At 45.6% G+C, this 15,534-nt stretch overlaps 1 protein-coding gene across 1 annotated transcript; it reads right to left on the bottom strand.

Moving 5' to 3' along the window:
- On the bottom strand, positions 1-15,412 carry WFDC1 (WAP four-disulfide core domain 1). Its single transcript, XM_058813539.1, has 7 exons — positions 15,172-15,412; positions 9,885-10,083; positions 8,338-8,421; positions 5,802-5,942; positions 4,218-4,259; positions 3,369-3,443; positions 1-2,598 (listed from the first exon to the last, which is right to left on the bottom strand). The coding sequence occupies exons 1-6, from the start codon at positions 15,322-15,324 to the stop codon at positions 3,385-3,387; spliced, it is 678 nt and encodes a 225-aa protein (XP_058669522.1). The 5' UTR covers positions 15,325-15,412; the 3' UTR covers positions 1-2,598; positions 3,369-3,384.
- Between the last annotated feature and the right edge of the window lie 122 nt (positions 15,413-15,534).

Below are 15,534 nucleotides of genomic sequence, written 5' to 3'. Positions count from 1 at the left end.
TTTTATTGAGCACCAAAGCAGAACCTGAGCAGCACAAACCAGGGAGGGGCTCCTGGGGCTGCCCAGATCCTCGGGGATGTGGGAGCTGTGGGCAGTGCAGCACTCAGTGGCACACAGGAAGGTTATCATAGCACCAAACACGCTGCAGAGTGGTCATGAAAAGGTTAAAAACATCCTACACCAGGCATTTCCTACTGTGCTGCACCAGGCTGCTGATGGAGCATCTGTTTCTGGAGAGCAGAGCAGCTGAGGACAGCTCACCTGCTCTGTGTTTTCATTTCAGTGTCTGAGTTTCACATTCCAGTGTCTCACTGCTGAAAACTGGTCAAGTCCCTTCTGTGGCTTTTGTTTCTGAGTTTGACAATTAATAATTTGAATTAACCTGGAAAAATCCCCCTGAGCATTATAGCACCACTATAGAAGGGTGATGGCTGTGAAACACCCAGTAAACAGAAATTCGTCATCAAATTATTAATTTTCTTCTTTTTTTTTTTTAATTTAATTTCTTTTGCAAGCAGAACATACCTGTACTGTCCCACCCAGGTGGTCAGGTATGTGCTTCTGCAGCTACAAAGAAAACAGACACTGAAGTGAATGTGTCCACTCAAATCAAGCATATTTTGGGCTGCTTTGAGAGATTAGGCTGAGATTTGAAGTTTTAATCTTTCAAATTTGTGAATGCACACCACCAGTTTTTCAACTAGCTCCTCACAAGGTTTTAGGAAGTTTTTAGTTTAAAATTGAACATTTTGGCATTTACCCTTTGGCGCCAGCAGTGATCACAGGAGGGCTTTGCTCATTTAATCAGAATTTGATTTTTTTTTATCTGCAGGAAGTAATGCTGAACAAAATCAATGCATTTCACTGAGCAGCACTGAGGAGCGAGGCTGCAGTAGGATAAGTGACAAGTTTCTGGTCTGAACACAGATTGGAACTATAAAATATGGATTGGAGCCTGGACAGCCTGGTCTAGTGGAAGGTGATGAGCTTCAAAGTCCCTTCCAAAACCATTCCAAAATTCTCTGGTTCTGTGGCCCCTGTGTCCAAGCAGGAATTAAGATCTCACTGCAGGAAGCTGTATAGGATAAAATTCTAGAAACAGCTCTGTCCAAACATGGTGCTGCATTTAATATCTTGCACTTTGAAAAAGAGTGAGTACAACAAATGGAGATATTTAGGAAAATGTGGAGCCCTTCAGCTGCTCTTTGCTCTCAGGAGTGTGTTTAGAATAGGAAACAGAAGAGCACTTTGGCACCTTCCCTCTCTCCAGCTGCAAATGTCATGTGCAAAGCATCAAGAGTTTTATAGGTGTCTTGGATTTGGCTTAAACTATTTAGTGAGCGGAAAAAAACAATCCTGTATTTTGTGAGTGGAAGCAGGGGCTTGCATTTGTGAATTGGGTATTTATATGCAGTGCTACTACTGTGCAAATGAAAATGTTAATTTCATTCAGGCAGATGGGGACATGGACTAAACCATGGAGCAAATGTGGCTTTTCTGCCAGACAATTCTGGTTGGTTTGTCACAATAAATGCAACTGTCCCTTCAGGACTGCCAAGGAAAGGAAAAACCTTAACAGAAAATGTGTTTTCCATTGTATAATGGTAAACAGCTAAAAGAAGCTGTGAGGCCCAAATACAAATATCCAGACTTTAAGGATTTAGGGAAATCAACACAAAAGGTACAGGACTCCTGAGGAGCAGTGGCCCATCTGCCAGACAATCCTTTTCAGCACACAAATTTATCCTGGGTTTGATTTGCTAACACATTTAACCAATTATCCAGACTTCAGGCCTCTAGCTGAGGTTTTGCAGGTACAAACCCCCAGATTTTGTGAGTATTAACTGTGCTGGCTAAAAGCAGCACATTACAAAACCTGGCATGCATTTGTGTGTCAGCCTGGATATTGTAGGAAGGAATCTGTTCCATTATTAACTCTCAATCTGCAGCTCACCAGACTGAGAAGAGGAAAGTAACCTAAAAGCATTTATAAAGCTGCTTTTGCTCCTAGCCTAAACTTCCTCAAATTTTTAAAACTTCAGGTTTAGCCATTTAGAGTGGGTGTCAAACCTGGTTTTTATCTGGATGTAAATAGGAAAGGAAGAAGGTTTCTTTGCAGATTTCTTTGAATTTTAAGCTGATGAAAAGGCTTCTTTAAAGGGGTTGTTCCAGACAGGCAGGCACTGGATTTGATCCAGAGAACCTCTTTAGTCTCATCTATTTTAAAGCAACTTAGAGATGATATTTAGGTAGAATTCTGACGTCACATGGTTGTGTTCACAGGCCTGAAATCTGAATTGGTCACACAACAAGCACACGAAGGGCTGGCTCTGTGTCAGCAGCCTGATCATGGCACTGTGGCTTGCAGGGATCCCTTGGAGCTGTTTGCATTTCATTTGTAGAAGGGCAGCTGATAAGCAGTGTGGTTTCCTTCAGGGGATCACATTTCTCCCCTTCCTGGTGGGGTTAAAACCTGGACTTTTCCTTGGATAATGAATTTTTCTGTCAGTGATGGGCAGGGATCAGGGGGTGCTGGAGATGTGGAGATCTGGGACCAGAAAGCTGCTGGGTAAAGCATTCCTTGACAGAGTGGTCCAGCTGGGTGAAAACCAAACAACAAAAGAGAAAAAAAAAGAGGAAGAGGAATTAAAATATTTATCCTTCCTAGGATGTTTGCACAGAACTTGTCCTTAAGTAGCTGAGCAGTCTTAACAGCCAGCCTGACGTAGGTACAACACTGAACTGCTTTGTTTTCACAACTCCCAGCTAAACCCAAGTTAATCTTAAAGTGAAGCTGAAAGTGTAGAGAAAACCATTTTGGGACATAACTTTTGGTGTAATAAATATTTTCATTCTTGCTTGATGCAAGGCTGATAAAACATACAGAGCTTTTGCTGTTGGCTCTGACAGATCACTGTGCCTTTGCTCACATCAGTGGGTGCCACTGCTCAGCACAAGTGTTCACACACAGAAAATTATCCCACAAAACCCCCCCATGTGCTGAATGATTTGCAAGACTGACCCTTTCTGCAGTCAGAATAAACAGAATAAACAGCTTTTAAATTTGTCTGGCAGGCCCAGTTACACCTGTGCTAGAAGAAGCCCCTAAACACAAAGTTTAAAGTCTTAAGGAACACCAATTATTTTTCATCCTCTAGATGCCTACAAGGCAAAAGTTCTGCAAAGAAATCAGGTGTGTCTGATGGAATGAGAGTGTTTCATGCACTTGCACAGGGTTTAAGGTGCTGTCCTTACTCCAGCATTTTGCTCAGAGGAAATACCACCCTCAGACAATGTTTCTGTGAATGATTGCATTCCAAGCACCAGCTATTTCCACCCAGCTTTCCTTTTATTCACAGGGCACTTACCCAGGCACACCTTCAATTAGCCCAAATGCTTCTGCTGGTTTTTCACATAGCCAACCAAATTGTTGGAATTGCTCCCTGTAAAACAAACATCAGCAAAGTCAGGTTTTGGGTTGGGCAGTGGAAAATGGTTTCTCGAGGTTCCCTCAGCAGTGCAGGTTTATTTTATCATTATTTAACAGATAGCTGGGCTAGCCCACACTGGAAGAAAGGAAAAGAAATCCTCTCCTGGTTTTATCAGCCAAAGTGGCCAAATTGGGCTGTTTGGAAATCTTATGTCAAAGCTGCTGTCTAGTTATACCTGAATGTCACTTCCAATCAGATCCAGATCCAAGAGGGAGGAACCAGGAGCTTTGGAACTGTGAGGAAAGATATGGGACATGCTCCTGCTTTCTCTGAGCCCCAGATTTGTGAGAGGGACCTGAAACCTCTGGGGGAATTCACTGGGCTCCACCATCCCTTATCTCTTACCACAGCCCAAGACCCTGCTTTTGACAGAGTTCTGTGTTCAGCTTCGACACAGAGGAGTCCTTGGCCAAGAGCAAATTTCCAAAAATATGCTTAAAAATAATAAAAAAAAAGATTATTGGACTGGGTGGTTCCCCTGGTAGTTTAACTCATTCTGTAACAGCTGAAAATTCTGGTTCTCAAGAGTCCGCACTCAGGATATCGTAGATCTTAAAATAACATCTGACCAAGGCATAGAGAGTTGAAGATAAAGAATATATTTTTTTTTCTATGTACAAACCTTCATTTCATAAGGAGCAAATTCCTTGTAAGCATTGCAAGAATGATAAAGCTTTAAATAACAACAACAACAACAACAACAACCACTTCATGCCAGCAGCTTACCAATATATTCCTTGTAATACTTGTGCCTCAGGTTGTGTCCATCTGGAAAAGAAGGTTCATGGTGAGAACATACCCAGTCAGCCTCCATTTTTTGTGTTAAACTCTGACCTGCTGTGTACAGCACAGAGAAATTAGAGATAGGGAAATAATAGCCTCACAATGAGGGACATAAAAGTCCTCTGTGGCTGAAGTAATTTGGGTTGCTATAAACCTCTTATAAACTGCTGAGATTACTGAGTTCTGTGGACACAACTCATTTGCCATAAGAGTGGGAATTGCCACTAGCATTTTATAACCTTTTCAATAGCTACAAGTCAAGGATTCAGAGGCTTTCCCAAATGAAATAAAATTTGGGTAACTTTTCAGACCATCTTTTAGCATTTTACATAATTCAAGTTCCAGGAGGTTGTTCTGTTTGCCATTTATATAATTATTTAAGCCCTTAGAAATACTTCATGTCTAAGATCCCCACAGTTCTGCATTACACTGGTTACTGTGGATGTTATTAAAGAAAAGGTTATAAAAGAGATGATGGAAAAACTCTTAATCTGTTTTGGAAGCAGCTGAGAGACCTGGTTTGATGCTTCTCCTGTTTTTTACAGTGACCAAATGGCAAAACTCAAAACATGACAAAACATGATGTCTCATGTCTCAGCACTTAGGTGATTTTAGCCCAGTGCCAATGTACATATCCTACCATTCACATGCTATGAGCTTTCCTGGAAAATATTTTGGCAAGTGTGAAATTCTTTTTTGGGCAAATGCATCAGCAGAATGAAGGCAACGAAGTTTTGTATGCAGAAAGCAAAGTCAGAAGATAAATCTGGAATTTAAAACTCAGATTCCTCATTGAAGCATGCAGTAACTAATAAATATTTCTAATTTTTGTGCTGTGTAGTAACAGCACAGGCAGACACAGCCCAAGAGGACACTGGCACGAGTGTCCTGGTCCCTTCCTTTCTGCTTCTGCCCTGCAAACATCAGCATGTACGAGAAGTTTTTTCCATTCAAGAGAGAGGGGAAAATGTGGGAAATGGATTTGTAGAGAATTCTCAAAGCCTGACAGAGAGCTCACACATTGTGCATCTGTATGCAAACCTTGAGACAAGAAATGCTGACTTAGAAATGGAATAGAACAGGCATTGCTGAGAGAGAAATGGAGCTAGAAACAAGTTTCAAAAGGTGGCCTTGCAGATCAGACTGGATACTTTGCAGAAACAGAACTGTGAAAGATGCATTGTAGTGGGAGCCATGAGGGGTAATTTTAGATTATTGGCTTTAAGGCATCTGCAGCATAGTGTGGCTACAGCTGATAGGCCAAGAAATGCTTAAAATGTATTGTAATTAAGAAATTAGCACAATCAGAAGTTAGCTTCTCATTGTGATGGCATGCATTATACGATCTGTATTGTCTCACCCTTCACCTTAGACCGAAAATGGAATAAAGGTTTTTAAAACGCATTTCAGCTGCCCCATCCGTGAGTGAGAAATGGCCTCATCCCACAGGGGGAGGTTTCCTGCTGCCCCATCCGTGAGTGAGAAATGGCCTCATCCCACAGGGGGAGGTTTCCTGGCCTGACCCACCTGGGTTTCCCCGGAGCTTGATGCACTGGCCCCTGTTGGGGATGCCCTCGGCCGTGTTGCCCGGGTTGATGATGTGGCACTCGTAGCCCGTGGGGCAGTGCAGGGGCTCGTCCCCGTCCTCCGTGGTGCTGCAGGCCTCAGCTGCGAGAGAAACCTGTCATGCTGTGACACCCACAGGGACCCCAACACGGCCACCACCCCACCTCAGGCTCCTTGCCATGGGGGCTGCCCCCTCCTGGCACAGCTCAGCCCCATTCCCTGCACAAACCCTCCCCACAGCCTGTGTGCCAGCTCTGGGGTGGGCACCACCCACCAGTGATGCTGCAGGGTTTTAGTTTGTGTGTGTTTCATGTATTTGTAATCCTGCAATTCTTTGATGTGGTGCCTTAAGTTTTAGCTTTTGTATCTTTCAGATTCTGTACTTCATTGGTGTGTGACTCTGAGCTTCATATACAGTGTTAGCAAGTTCTCCTCACAGCTCAGTCAGACAAAACAATCCTTCTCCAGCCCAAGGACACCATTGCAACTTCAGGCCCAGAAAGTGCAAACAACAGAGAATTGAGGAGAGCAAACTGGGAGGATGGGACTGAAGCTGTAATTGGACAATTAACCCCAATGTGCTAATGGACCAAACTTATAAAATTGTGAAAACTCATGACATGTCCATCTTGGGTGTAGCCATGGCCAGGCTCTTGTGCTGCCTGCCCAAGGTTATCCTTTGAAGGCCTTTTAATAAATCCCTACTTTATTCCTTTAACTCTGTTCCAGGCCAGCCTCTTTAGGCACCAAATGTATAACTCTGAACTCCACACACAGTGTGAGCTGCTGCTTTCCCATTTTGGGCAGACACAACAATTCCTCTCCAGGCCTGGCAGTCAAGGACACCTCACTGCCTCAGGCCCCAGAGATGGAAACAAAAGTGAGTTGGGGGGAGAAAACTGGGGTAAATTACTTCATTACCTGAAGCTGGAATTGGACAATTAACCCCCAGTATGCAAATGGACCAAACTTATAAAAGTTGACCCACTGTCCATTTTTGGGTGTAGCCCCTGGGGGGCTTTGTCTGCCCTAAATGTACCTGAAGGCCCTTCAACAAATATAAACAAACTGCTTTTTATCCTCTTAATTTTGTCTGACCTCTGTTTTTAGGTAGCCCAGAGAGGCATCAGCAGTGCCCACCATGCAGGATGATCCCCCCATGGGTCTGCTCTCCCCAGGCAGGGATAAGTGTGTCCCACCAGGCAGGGATAAGTGTGTCCCACCAGCTCTGGGCTGGGTGAGGAGCTGGGAACATGAGCAGGAAGCTGGCATTGTGCTGCTGTGCTCTCTGCTCCACACCCACAGGCCTGCTGCTGAATCCAAACCTCAGCAGTGACTCACTGTGGGGTCAGGCAGTGCCACCCCTGTCCCAAACAGAGGTTTCACCACTCTCACCTGGGACAGGCAGCAAGTGCAGCTCAGAATGGGAAATCAAAGCAGGACCTGGGCAGTGTCTGTGGCCATTACATGTACAGACTCTGCAGGGCCACTCCTCCCTCTGACTTTTAATTTCAAGTACCTCTGCTGTAATTCTCAAGCCATGACTGATGGTTCTTGCTTCCCTAATTACTCCCTCAAGCTGAGATGAAGGTGTTCAGATAAGAACAAATAATATAAGCATGACAAGGATGGATGAGGAGGAACCTATTTTATCTTGTTTCTAGCTGTGCAGCTCCAATGAGCTGGAGGCAGAATTTTCTCTTCAAGAACTTGGAGTTTCCATAATAGATGAGAGTTGAGGCTTAGTGAGTCTAAAACCATCTGTGTAAGACCAAAGAGGGGAATTTATTGGCACTACCTGGATCTGACTAAAGCTGATCAAAAGCTGGGTTAATTTTTCCATGAAAAACCCAAAAACTTCAGGTGTCCATAAATCTAGGAATGCCTCACAGAAGAAAACTTCTCTTCCCACCTCCCCACTCCCTTCTTATTTCAATTTTAGGTATTTAAAAAATTAATTAAAGCCCTTTTCCTATGGAATGAACCTGAGAAGCTCAATCTCATTGTCAGTCTCCAAATTTAGATGCCCCAGTTGGCACAGCTCTGCAGCAGTTTGCCAGGGCTCCTGTCCAAGTCACCTTCAGATCCAAGAGCCACAGCCCCAGCCCAAGGCATCTGGGTGAGGAGGCCACTCTGGATTAAAGGATCTCCCATTCCAAGTCCACCCACACTCTATCAGGAAGCTGGCAGAAAATTATGTGTATGATGACAAAGCCTTTTTCTAAAAGGAAGATATATCTCTCATTATTTGAGGAATGGGTACAAGCCCAGCACCCTGCAGCATTTCTAGTGCTCTGCTGCATAATCCATATCCATAAAAAGTATTTACTGCAGCAGAAAGCAGCTCCCAGCACCACACAGAGTTATTCCTGTGGAAACTCCAGACAAATACCAGCAGCCCAACATCCCAGGCAAGCTCTGTGTATGAGGGATTCATTCATTCTCCAGGGCCTTTGTGGGATTATGGATATTGCAAAGACAAAGAAATGTCCTGTACCTTGTAAGACTTCCTCTGGGCCATCCAAAAGCCACCCATTGCCTCCCAGCCAGCGGGGCTTGGGCTGAACCAGCCAGTCCAGGACTGCAGAGACAGAAACAAGAGACCACAGTGTCAAGATGTAGAAGCCACAGGGCACAGAGTTATGGAAAAGTCATGGATTTCCTCTAAGGGCCTGTGTGGAGGCTGCCTGATGGATTAATCTGATTTGGACTTATATTTGACCAAGTAGAAATTTTGCCACACCAGCTTGCCTTGGACACTTCCAGGCATGGAGCATGAAAAATGCCATCCCAGGAAAACAAGTGGCCTTGAGAGACTTTTACAATTCACCCAAGTAGAAATTTTGCCATACCATTTGCTTGTCCTTGGAAAAGAACTGGCCTTGAGTGACTTCTACAATTCACCCAAGAAGAAATTTTCCCACACCAGCTTGCCTTGGACACTTCCAGGCATGGAGCATGGAAAATGCCATCCTTGGAAAGAATTGCCCCTGAGTGACTTCTACAATTGGACCAAGGAGAAATTTTACCACACCAGCTTGCCTTGGACACTTTTAGGGATGGAGCATGGAAAATGCCATCCCGGGAAAAGAACTGCCCTTGAGTGACTGCTGCAATTCACCCAAGTAGAAATTTTGACACACCAGCTTGCCTTGGACACTTCCCGGGATGGGGCATGAAAAATACCATCCCAGGAAAACAAGTGGCCTTGAGAGACTTTTACAATTCACCCAAGTAGAAATTTTGCCACACCATTTGCCTGTCCTTGGAAAAGAACAGGCCTTGAGTGACTTCTACAATTCACTCAAGTGGAAATTTTGCCACACCAGTTTGCCTTGGACACTTCCGGGCAGTGGAGCATGGAAAATGCCATCCTGGGAAAAGAACTGGCCTTGAGTGACTTCTGCAATTCATCCAAGCAGAAATATTGCCACACCAGCTTGCCTTGGACACTTCCAGGCATGGAGCATGGAAAATGCCATCCTTGGAAAGAATTGCCCCTGAGTGACTTCTACAATTGGACCAAGGAGAAATTTTACCACACCAGCTTGCCTTGGACACTTTCAGGGATGGAGCATGGAAAATGCCATCCCAGGAAAACAAGTGGCCTTGAGAGACTTTTACAATTCACCCAAGTAGAAATTTTCCCACACTAGCTTGCCTTGGACACTTCCAGGCAGGGAGCATGGAAAATGCCATCCCAGGAAAAGAATTGCCCTTGAGTGACTTCTGCAATTCACCCAAGCAGAAATTTTGACACACCAGCTTGCCTTGGACACTTCCCGGGATGGGGCATGGGAAATGGCATCCCAGGAAAACAAGTGGCCTTGAGTGACTTCTACAACTCACCCAAGTGGAAATTTTCCCACGCCAGCTTCCCTTGGACACCTTTTCACTCCTCAAACCCGCAGAAACCCCAAGTGCGGAACACAACACGCGCTTCAACCTCCCGTGCTGCACCCAGCACACCTGAAGACCATCCCCACCACCACCCCCATCCCCACAAGCTCCCCTCTCTCCCAGCCCTCCCGGGGCTCCCTGCACCTGGCGGGGGCTGCACGGACTCGAGGCAGGCGTAGATGCAGCCGTTGTAGCAGCAGCGCTTGTGGCGCTGGCACTCGGCGTCGGAGCGGCAGCTGGGCACCTCGCAGGCGCGCTCCGGCAGGCTCTGCGGCGGCGGCGGGCACCGGTCGCTCTTCTGCTGCTGCTGGGAGCTGTGAGAATGAAGAGGGTACTCATAATCCTTTGCAAAGAGAAGAAAAGCAAGTCAGGTTCGCTGTAAGGTGAGTTACGGAACATCCTACCGGAGCCTTTCAAGTTTATCCATGGTGGAGCTCTGGGCTGTGAAATCAGAGACCATTTCTAAACCACGGGACATTCTGGTGAGATCTGTGAGTAATGCCAGCTTTGTCCCGAAGAAAATGAGCCCATTTGCAGCAGAAAGAAGCTGGGCTGCTCACTGCTCACTGACAGGATAAGAGAAGTGTAAAGTGCATTAACAGGCCCAGGAACATTTATGAGGCACCATTCAGATATTTTTCACACTGGGGCTGCTGTAGCAAGAAGCCAAATCCCTGCAGCAGAGGTGAATCACCCCAGCCCACTCCTTTCTCACCTGTGGCTCAACCACTCCCTCACCCCTGGGCTGCAGAAAGTGCTCAGGGCACTCAGGTCTCAGATTTATTAATAACCATTCATAAGCTCTCATAAAATCAAAATTCTGGATTTGCATTTTTAAAAGAGATCAGCCAGGGGTTTGAAGTGAGCACTGCCATGGCCTGAAGAGCAGTAAAGTCAAAAATACACAAAAATGTAAAGATACACTCGGCCAAATCACTGGTGTGTTACAAAATCAGCGATGAGAAACTGGGGTTGTTATTCCAAGAATAAACATGGTGCAACAATCCCCCAGGGGTTTCTAGGAAATTTCACCAGCAGACCATGGAGAATTTGAGGTGAGATTAGCATCCCTCTCTGCATCCTGCTCCATCCTTATTTCTGTAACCCAATGACTCCTTTGGTGCATCTGTCCTTTGACAAGAGCCTTTTCCCACGCGGATTATCCCAAAAGCTGGCCAAGGAGAGGCCATTGCAGGAGATGGAGCATCAGACAGACAGAGAACTGCTGATGTTTTCACTATTGACAGTCTCCTGCCCCATTCCCAATATCAAGAAACAAATTTCTTCTGCTTTTTCCTCTAAAACCCTTCTGTGACATTGTTTTCCCATTAAGTGATAGGCTGTTTAAACCACTAAAAAGATTTGGAAAACCCAATTTTGATGATGCTGAAGGTGCAAGCTCTCATATTAGTCCATTCCTCAAAAGCTGCAAACACTCCAAATTTGAAACATGTTTTAAAATGGAAGATAGTGAAAATACACTTTCCTTGGTTTATTTTTTTTTTTTTGGGTTGGTGGATTTTAAACAGATAAAATTTTCATACCAAGCATAATTTTGGTATATAAGGGAGCACTGAGCAATAAATCTGTGCAGTTCCAAACACAGAACAGGTCTCCATGCTGGAGGGAGTGCTCATCCTGGAAGGTCACAGTTTACCATTCTATTTGAAAGGTCATCTGCAGACGGAAATGGGACCAAAATAATACTGGCAAATAATGGACACATGAAAAAAACCACCAAACAATTACTGCAGTTGCTTCACAGATGATTCAGAACCCAAGAAGCCAAAATTGCAATGAACAGCTGGCTCTATGAATGAAATTTCCGTTGGGGAACAATATAACAGTTGTGGCCAAATAACTTTGTACCTCATGACCTCCCTGCCCATTTTTCTCTGGTCACCTATTGCTCACATCTCATTGCATTCAAAATAAGGATTTTTTACTTATTTTGTTTAATAAACGTCCTTGTTTATGTGTAAACAGGATTCCCTCATTCCCCAAAGTAACCTGGTTAAGGACATCTCCAGGTCTGGGTTATAAGGTTTTTAAAAGCTCTCCCAGCATTCACAGTTTGGCTCTGATTTATTAATTCTGCATATTGTGATGACAATGAAAATTTCTTTAAAACCATTTTTCAGTGCAGGAGGTAAATTTCTGTTTCCCAGGGAGACTTATTAAATATTTTAATGACAATATCTGCCTTAGAGATAGAAACAAAGGGGGAAAGTGCAGAGTTCAGCTGAGGAGCCCTGGAAGTCAACGAAGATGAGGAAGAACCTGGATGGAATCACTCAGTCTCAGCCATAATTTCAATAGGGATGCAGTCTGCCTCCCAAAAATCCCAGCTCTGTTCTGTTATTTGTGTCTGGAACTGGTCCCTGAGCTTGTGTTAAAGCACAGCTCTGCTAATTCACATTCTGCATGGAGCCCCTCGAGGTGGCACATGAAGTTTATTTCAGCCTCCCACCACCACCTCTGGCCCTGGCAGGTGTTCCCAAACGCTGGCCATAAAACAAAAAGAAAATGAAAAAATAAAAAACCACAGTCAAAGGGAATTTTGAATCCTCCAATATTTCCATTAAAGACCTGGAAAATCACCCATCAGTGATGATCAAAGTGGCAAACACCAGCCTGAAAGCAGCTTAATCTGAAGGACAAGACCAAAGTAATAATATGGGAATATAATATGACAGGAATATAATATTACAGGAATAATTTTCTCCTGTTGTCAGCTCAGGATTTGTCATTTTGGATCTGCTCTTTGCAGCTGGAAGAACCCTGCAGAACTGGGGTGAGCTCCAAAAGATGCACAATAATAAGGAAAAGGCTGGAAAGCAGGAAATGCAGGAAAAGGTTTGTGTGTGTGTGCAGGCTCCAAAGGGGAGCTGAGGCTGCCCTGCTCACAGGTTACTCTGAGGATTTGGGGGCCAGAACACAAGGAGGGTACCCCAGGGCTGATTTATGACAGCTGGCTGCTGCAGGGTAAATAAATTGCTGGAAGAGCATTACAGCAGCTGTGAGGAATTCTTCATTTCTGGAAGACTTTAGAAGAAGGCTGGGATTTTTCTCCAACACTTGCTGTAGTTGTCAGTGGAATGAAATCCAGACTGGCCCAGTTTTTCCCAACAGACATGATGGGTGTTTTATGATGAACTGAGCCCACTCCCAGGTATCTCCCTCCCTCTGCCCCTTGGGAACAGTCCCTGGAGCGTGGGGGCTGCAGAACACCAGCTGCAAATCACTAAACTTGACAAATGTCCCTCTGTAAAACACATGGATTTGTTTTAAAGCCCAGCTCCTGCATCCCAATGTGGCTGCCAGTTTTTTCTCCTTACTGCAATCCCTCTTTCTCCCTTCTCCAGCCCCATTTCACCTCTCCTTGTCAGCCAACAGCCTTCCTCACCCAGGGTGAATGAAACCCCAGCCAGCTCCTCATCCTCACTCCTGCCTGCCATTCTGCACCCAGCATTTTTCTGGACACACTCCTCCTGCTGCAGCCTCGGATTTTCTGGCTCAGACCACACAGAGCTGTGTCCTTTGGGGTCCCACAGGGGTGGGACAGGTCCCACAGCTCCTGTGGCCCATGTCCCACATGGCTGCACGTCCATGATCACCCTCCATCTGTCACCCCTCTATCCAATGACTCACAAATCAGCTGCTCTGCCCCCAGACTCTGATTTTTCCAACCACAGGGAACACACAGCATTTGGTAGGACAGAAAACATCCCTGTGAGAAAGCAGAGGGGCTGCCAGAACTGCCTCCTGCTGCAGGAGAGGATGCAGAGCAGACACTTTCCCCCTTGACAAGGCTTGGAGGAGGAGAAAGAAAAGCAGTTTCTGTTTTCCCTGGATCAATGTTTCTGTCAATATGAGCAATTTCTAGCTGAGCTTGCCAGATCAGTAGCACCTGGATTCGGGGCTGCCAGCAAAAACAGCCCTTTGAAGAAGTGCAGGTTGAAAGAGGAGGATATATCCCCAGGGGAGCTGGCTCCTTATCTGAAAATCAACATGTAAATTCCTCTTCTGCTCCTGTCCTATCTCTCTGGGTCATTCACCTCATGGTTCCTATTCAATTTGAGCTTCACTTTGAAATATGGCAGAAGAACATCCAGATAAATGCATTTTCCAGCGATTTTGCAGGAAATTCAGCTCTTTATGTCACCATTTTCTAATTAAAGTGCAAACCAGAGGACACCCTAGCCCAAGAGAGGCTATAATGAAGATTTTTTACAAAATCCTGAGGTGCCTTTCAAACATCAGCACAATGTTTCCTAAAAAATTTCCAGGAGACAGAATTTCAGTTTTCTCATTAGGGGCAAGGGATGTGTGTCACAATTCTGAGTCAGCAATTGCACAAACCAAATGTTGCCATGCACAAACATCACCCTAAAAGTCATGGGCAGAAAAACATCCTTTTGGAATTAAAACTTGCAGAAAACATGGAGGGATCTGCCTGTGACACTGAGGTGCTGTTTATACACATGCAGTGGCTGGAGGATGCAGTTAGACCTGAGCATAAGAAAATAAAGTGTTTGCACCCAAGCAGTTCAAGGGAACTTGAAAGCCTCAAGTAAAAATTTCAAATGTATAACTTTTTTTTCTTTTTTAAAGCAGCAAGTCCCAAAACTCAAGCTATCAAATTATTTTCCTTTTTTTTTTTTTTTTTTTTTTCAATTCCCATTTCTTCTGTGACAATTCTTTGGCCCAGACACACCAAGGCAAGCCCCAGCATCACTCCCTGCACTCGCTGCTGTCCCAGTTCCAACTCCAGCACTCCAGAGTGAAGGTTCCCAAAGGTTTTCCAGCAGTACCTGTGCTTTGGGCATCTCTCTCCAGAGCGGGTTTGGGGGTTGTGCCTGTGCCCAGTGCCCTGTGGAGCCTGCAGGCTGCCAGGGGCAGGCACAGATGGTGGCACCCAGGGTGTGCCAGGGCGTGGGCAGCAGCTCTGCTTGCCACAGGGATGGATTTCTGGCATCACCACCCTTTATAGTGTGATGGGCACGCTGCTCTGGCACTATGGGGCTGAGCGCTCTGTGCTCCAGGGATTTACAGAGCCGTGGGCAATGCCCCCATCCCACATTTACCCAAAGTTACCCCAAAAGGCAGCACAGGAGCTGCTCCAAGCAATAAATCCCATTATTTTCCCCGCACTAAACCTCTCCCCGGAGCTCAGGGTTTGCATCCCCCTTCTCCCCGGTCCCTTTCCCCGCCGTCCCGGGGATTTTCCAGGGAAATCGGTGCCGATGCCACCCCAAAGCTCCCCCAGCAGCAGCTAGGTGGCAAAAGTCCCGCGCAGCCTGGGGAAACTTCACGGATGGCTGCGATACCGAGCCAGCCCGCCGATCCAACACTCCTTTATCCCAAACCCTGCCAGGATAACTCCCCCTTTCCTCGGCCAGCATCCCCCGAGCCCCCCAGCCCCACTCACATCGTATTTCTCCGTCATTTTCAGCAGAGCGCGTTTCCACAGGCTCCTGGCACTGCCCGGCTCCGGCAGCACCACCAGCACACACAGCGCTGCAGCCAGGAGCTTCTTACAGAAAAGAGTTTTTTGTATCTCTGGAAGCAGCCTGGAACTCATTTTTTATTTTTTATTTCCAGGGAGAGATGGAAAAAGGAGCCCCGGAGATGTCGGGGTTTGCAAGGAGGGAAGGAGGAGAGGAGGGAGGGAAAGAGCGCTCCAAGCTTTTCCCTGCGCAGCTTCTGGGAAGGCAAAGGGGAAGGAATTAAAAAAAAAAAAAAAAGGAAAGAAAAGAAAAAAAAAAAAAAAAAAAAGCACAAAAAGGAGCCC

This window comes from Ammospiza caudacuta, chromosome 13 (genome assembly GCF_027887145.1).
Source record: "Ammospiza caudacuta isolate bAmmCau1 chromosome 13, bAmmCau1.pri, whole genome shotgun sequence".
Taxonomy (NCBI): domain Eukaryota; kingdom Metazoa; phylum Chordata; class Aves; order Passeriformes; family Passerellidae; genus Ammospiza; species Ammospiza caudacuta.
This window is presented reverse-complemented; position numbering and strand designations above follow the sequence as displayed.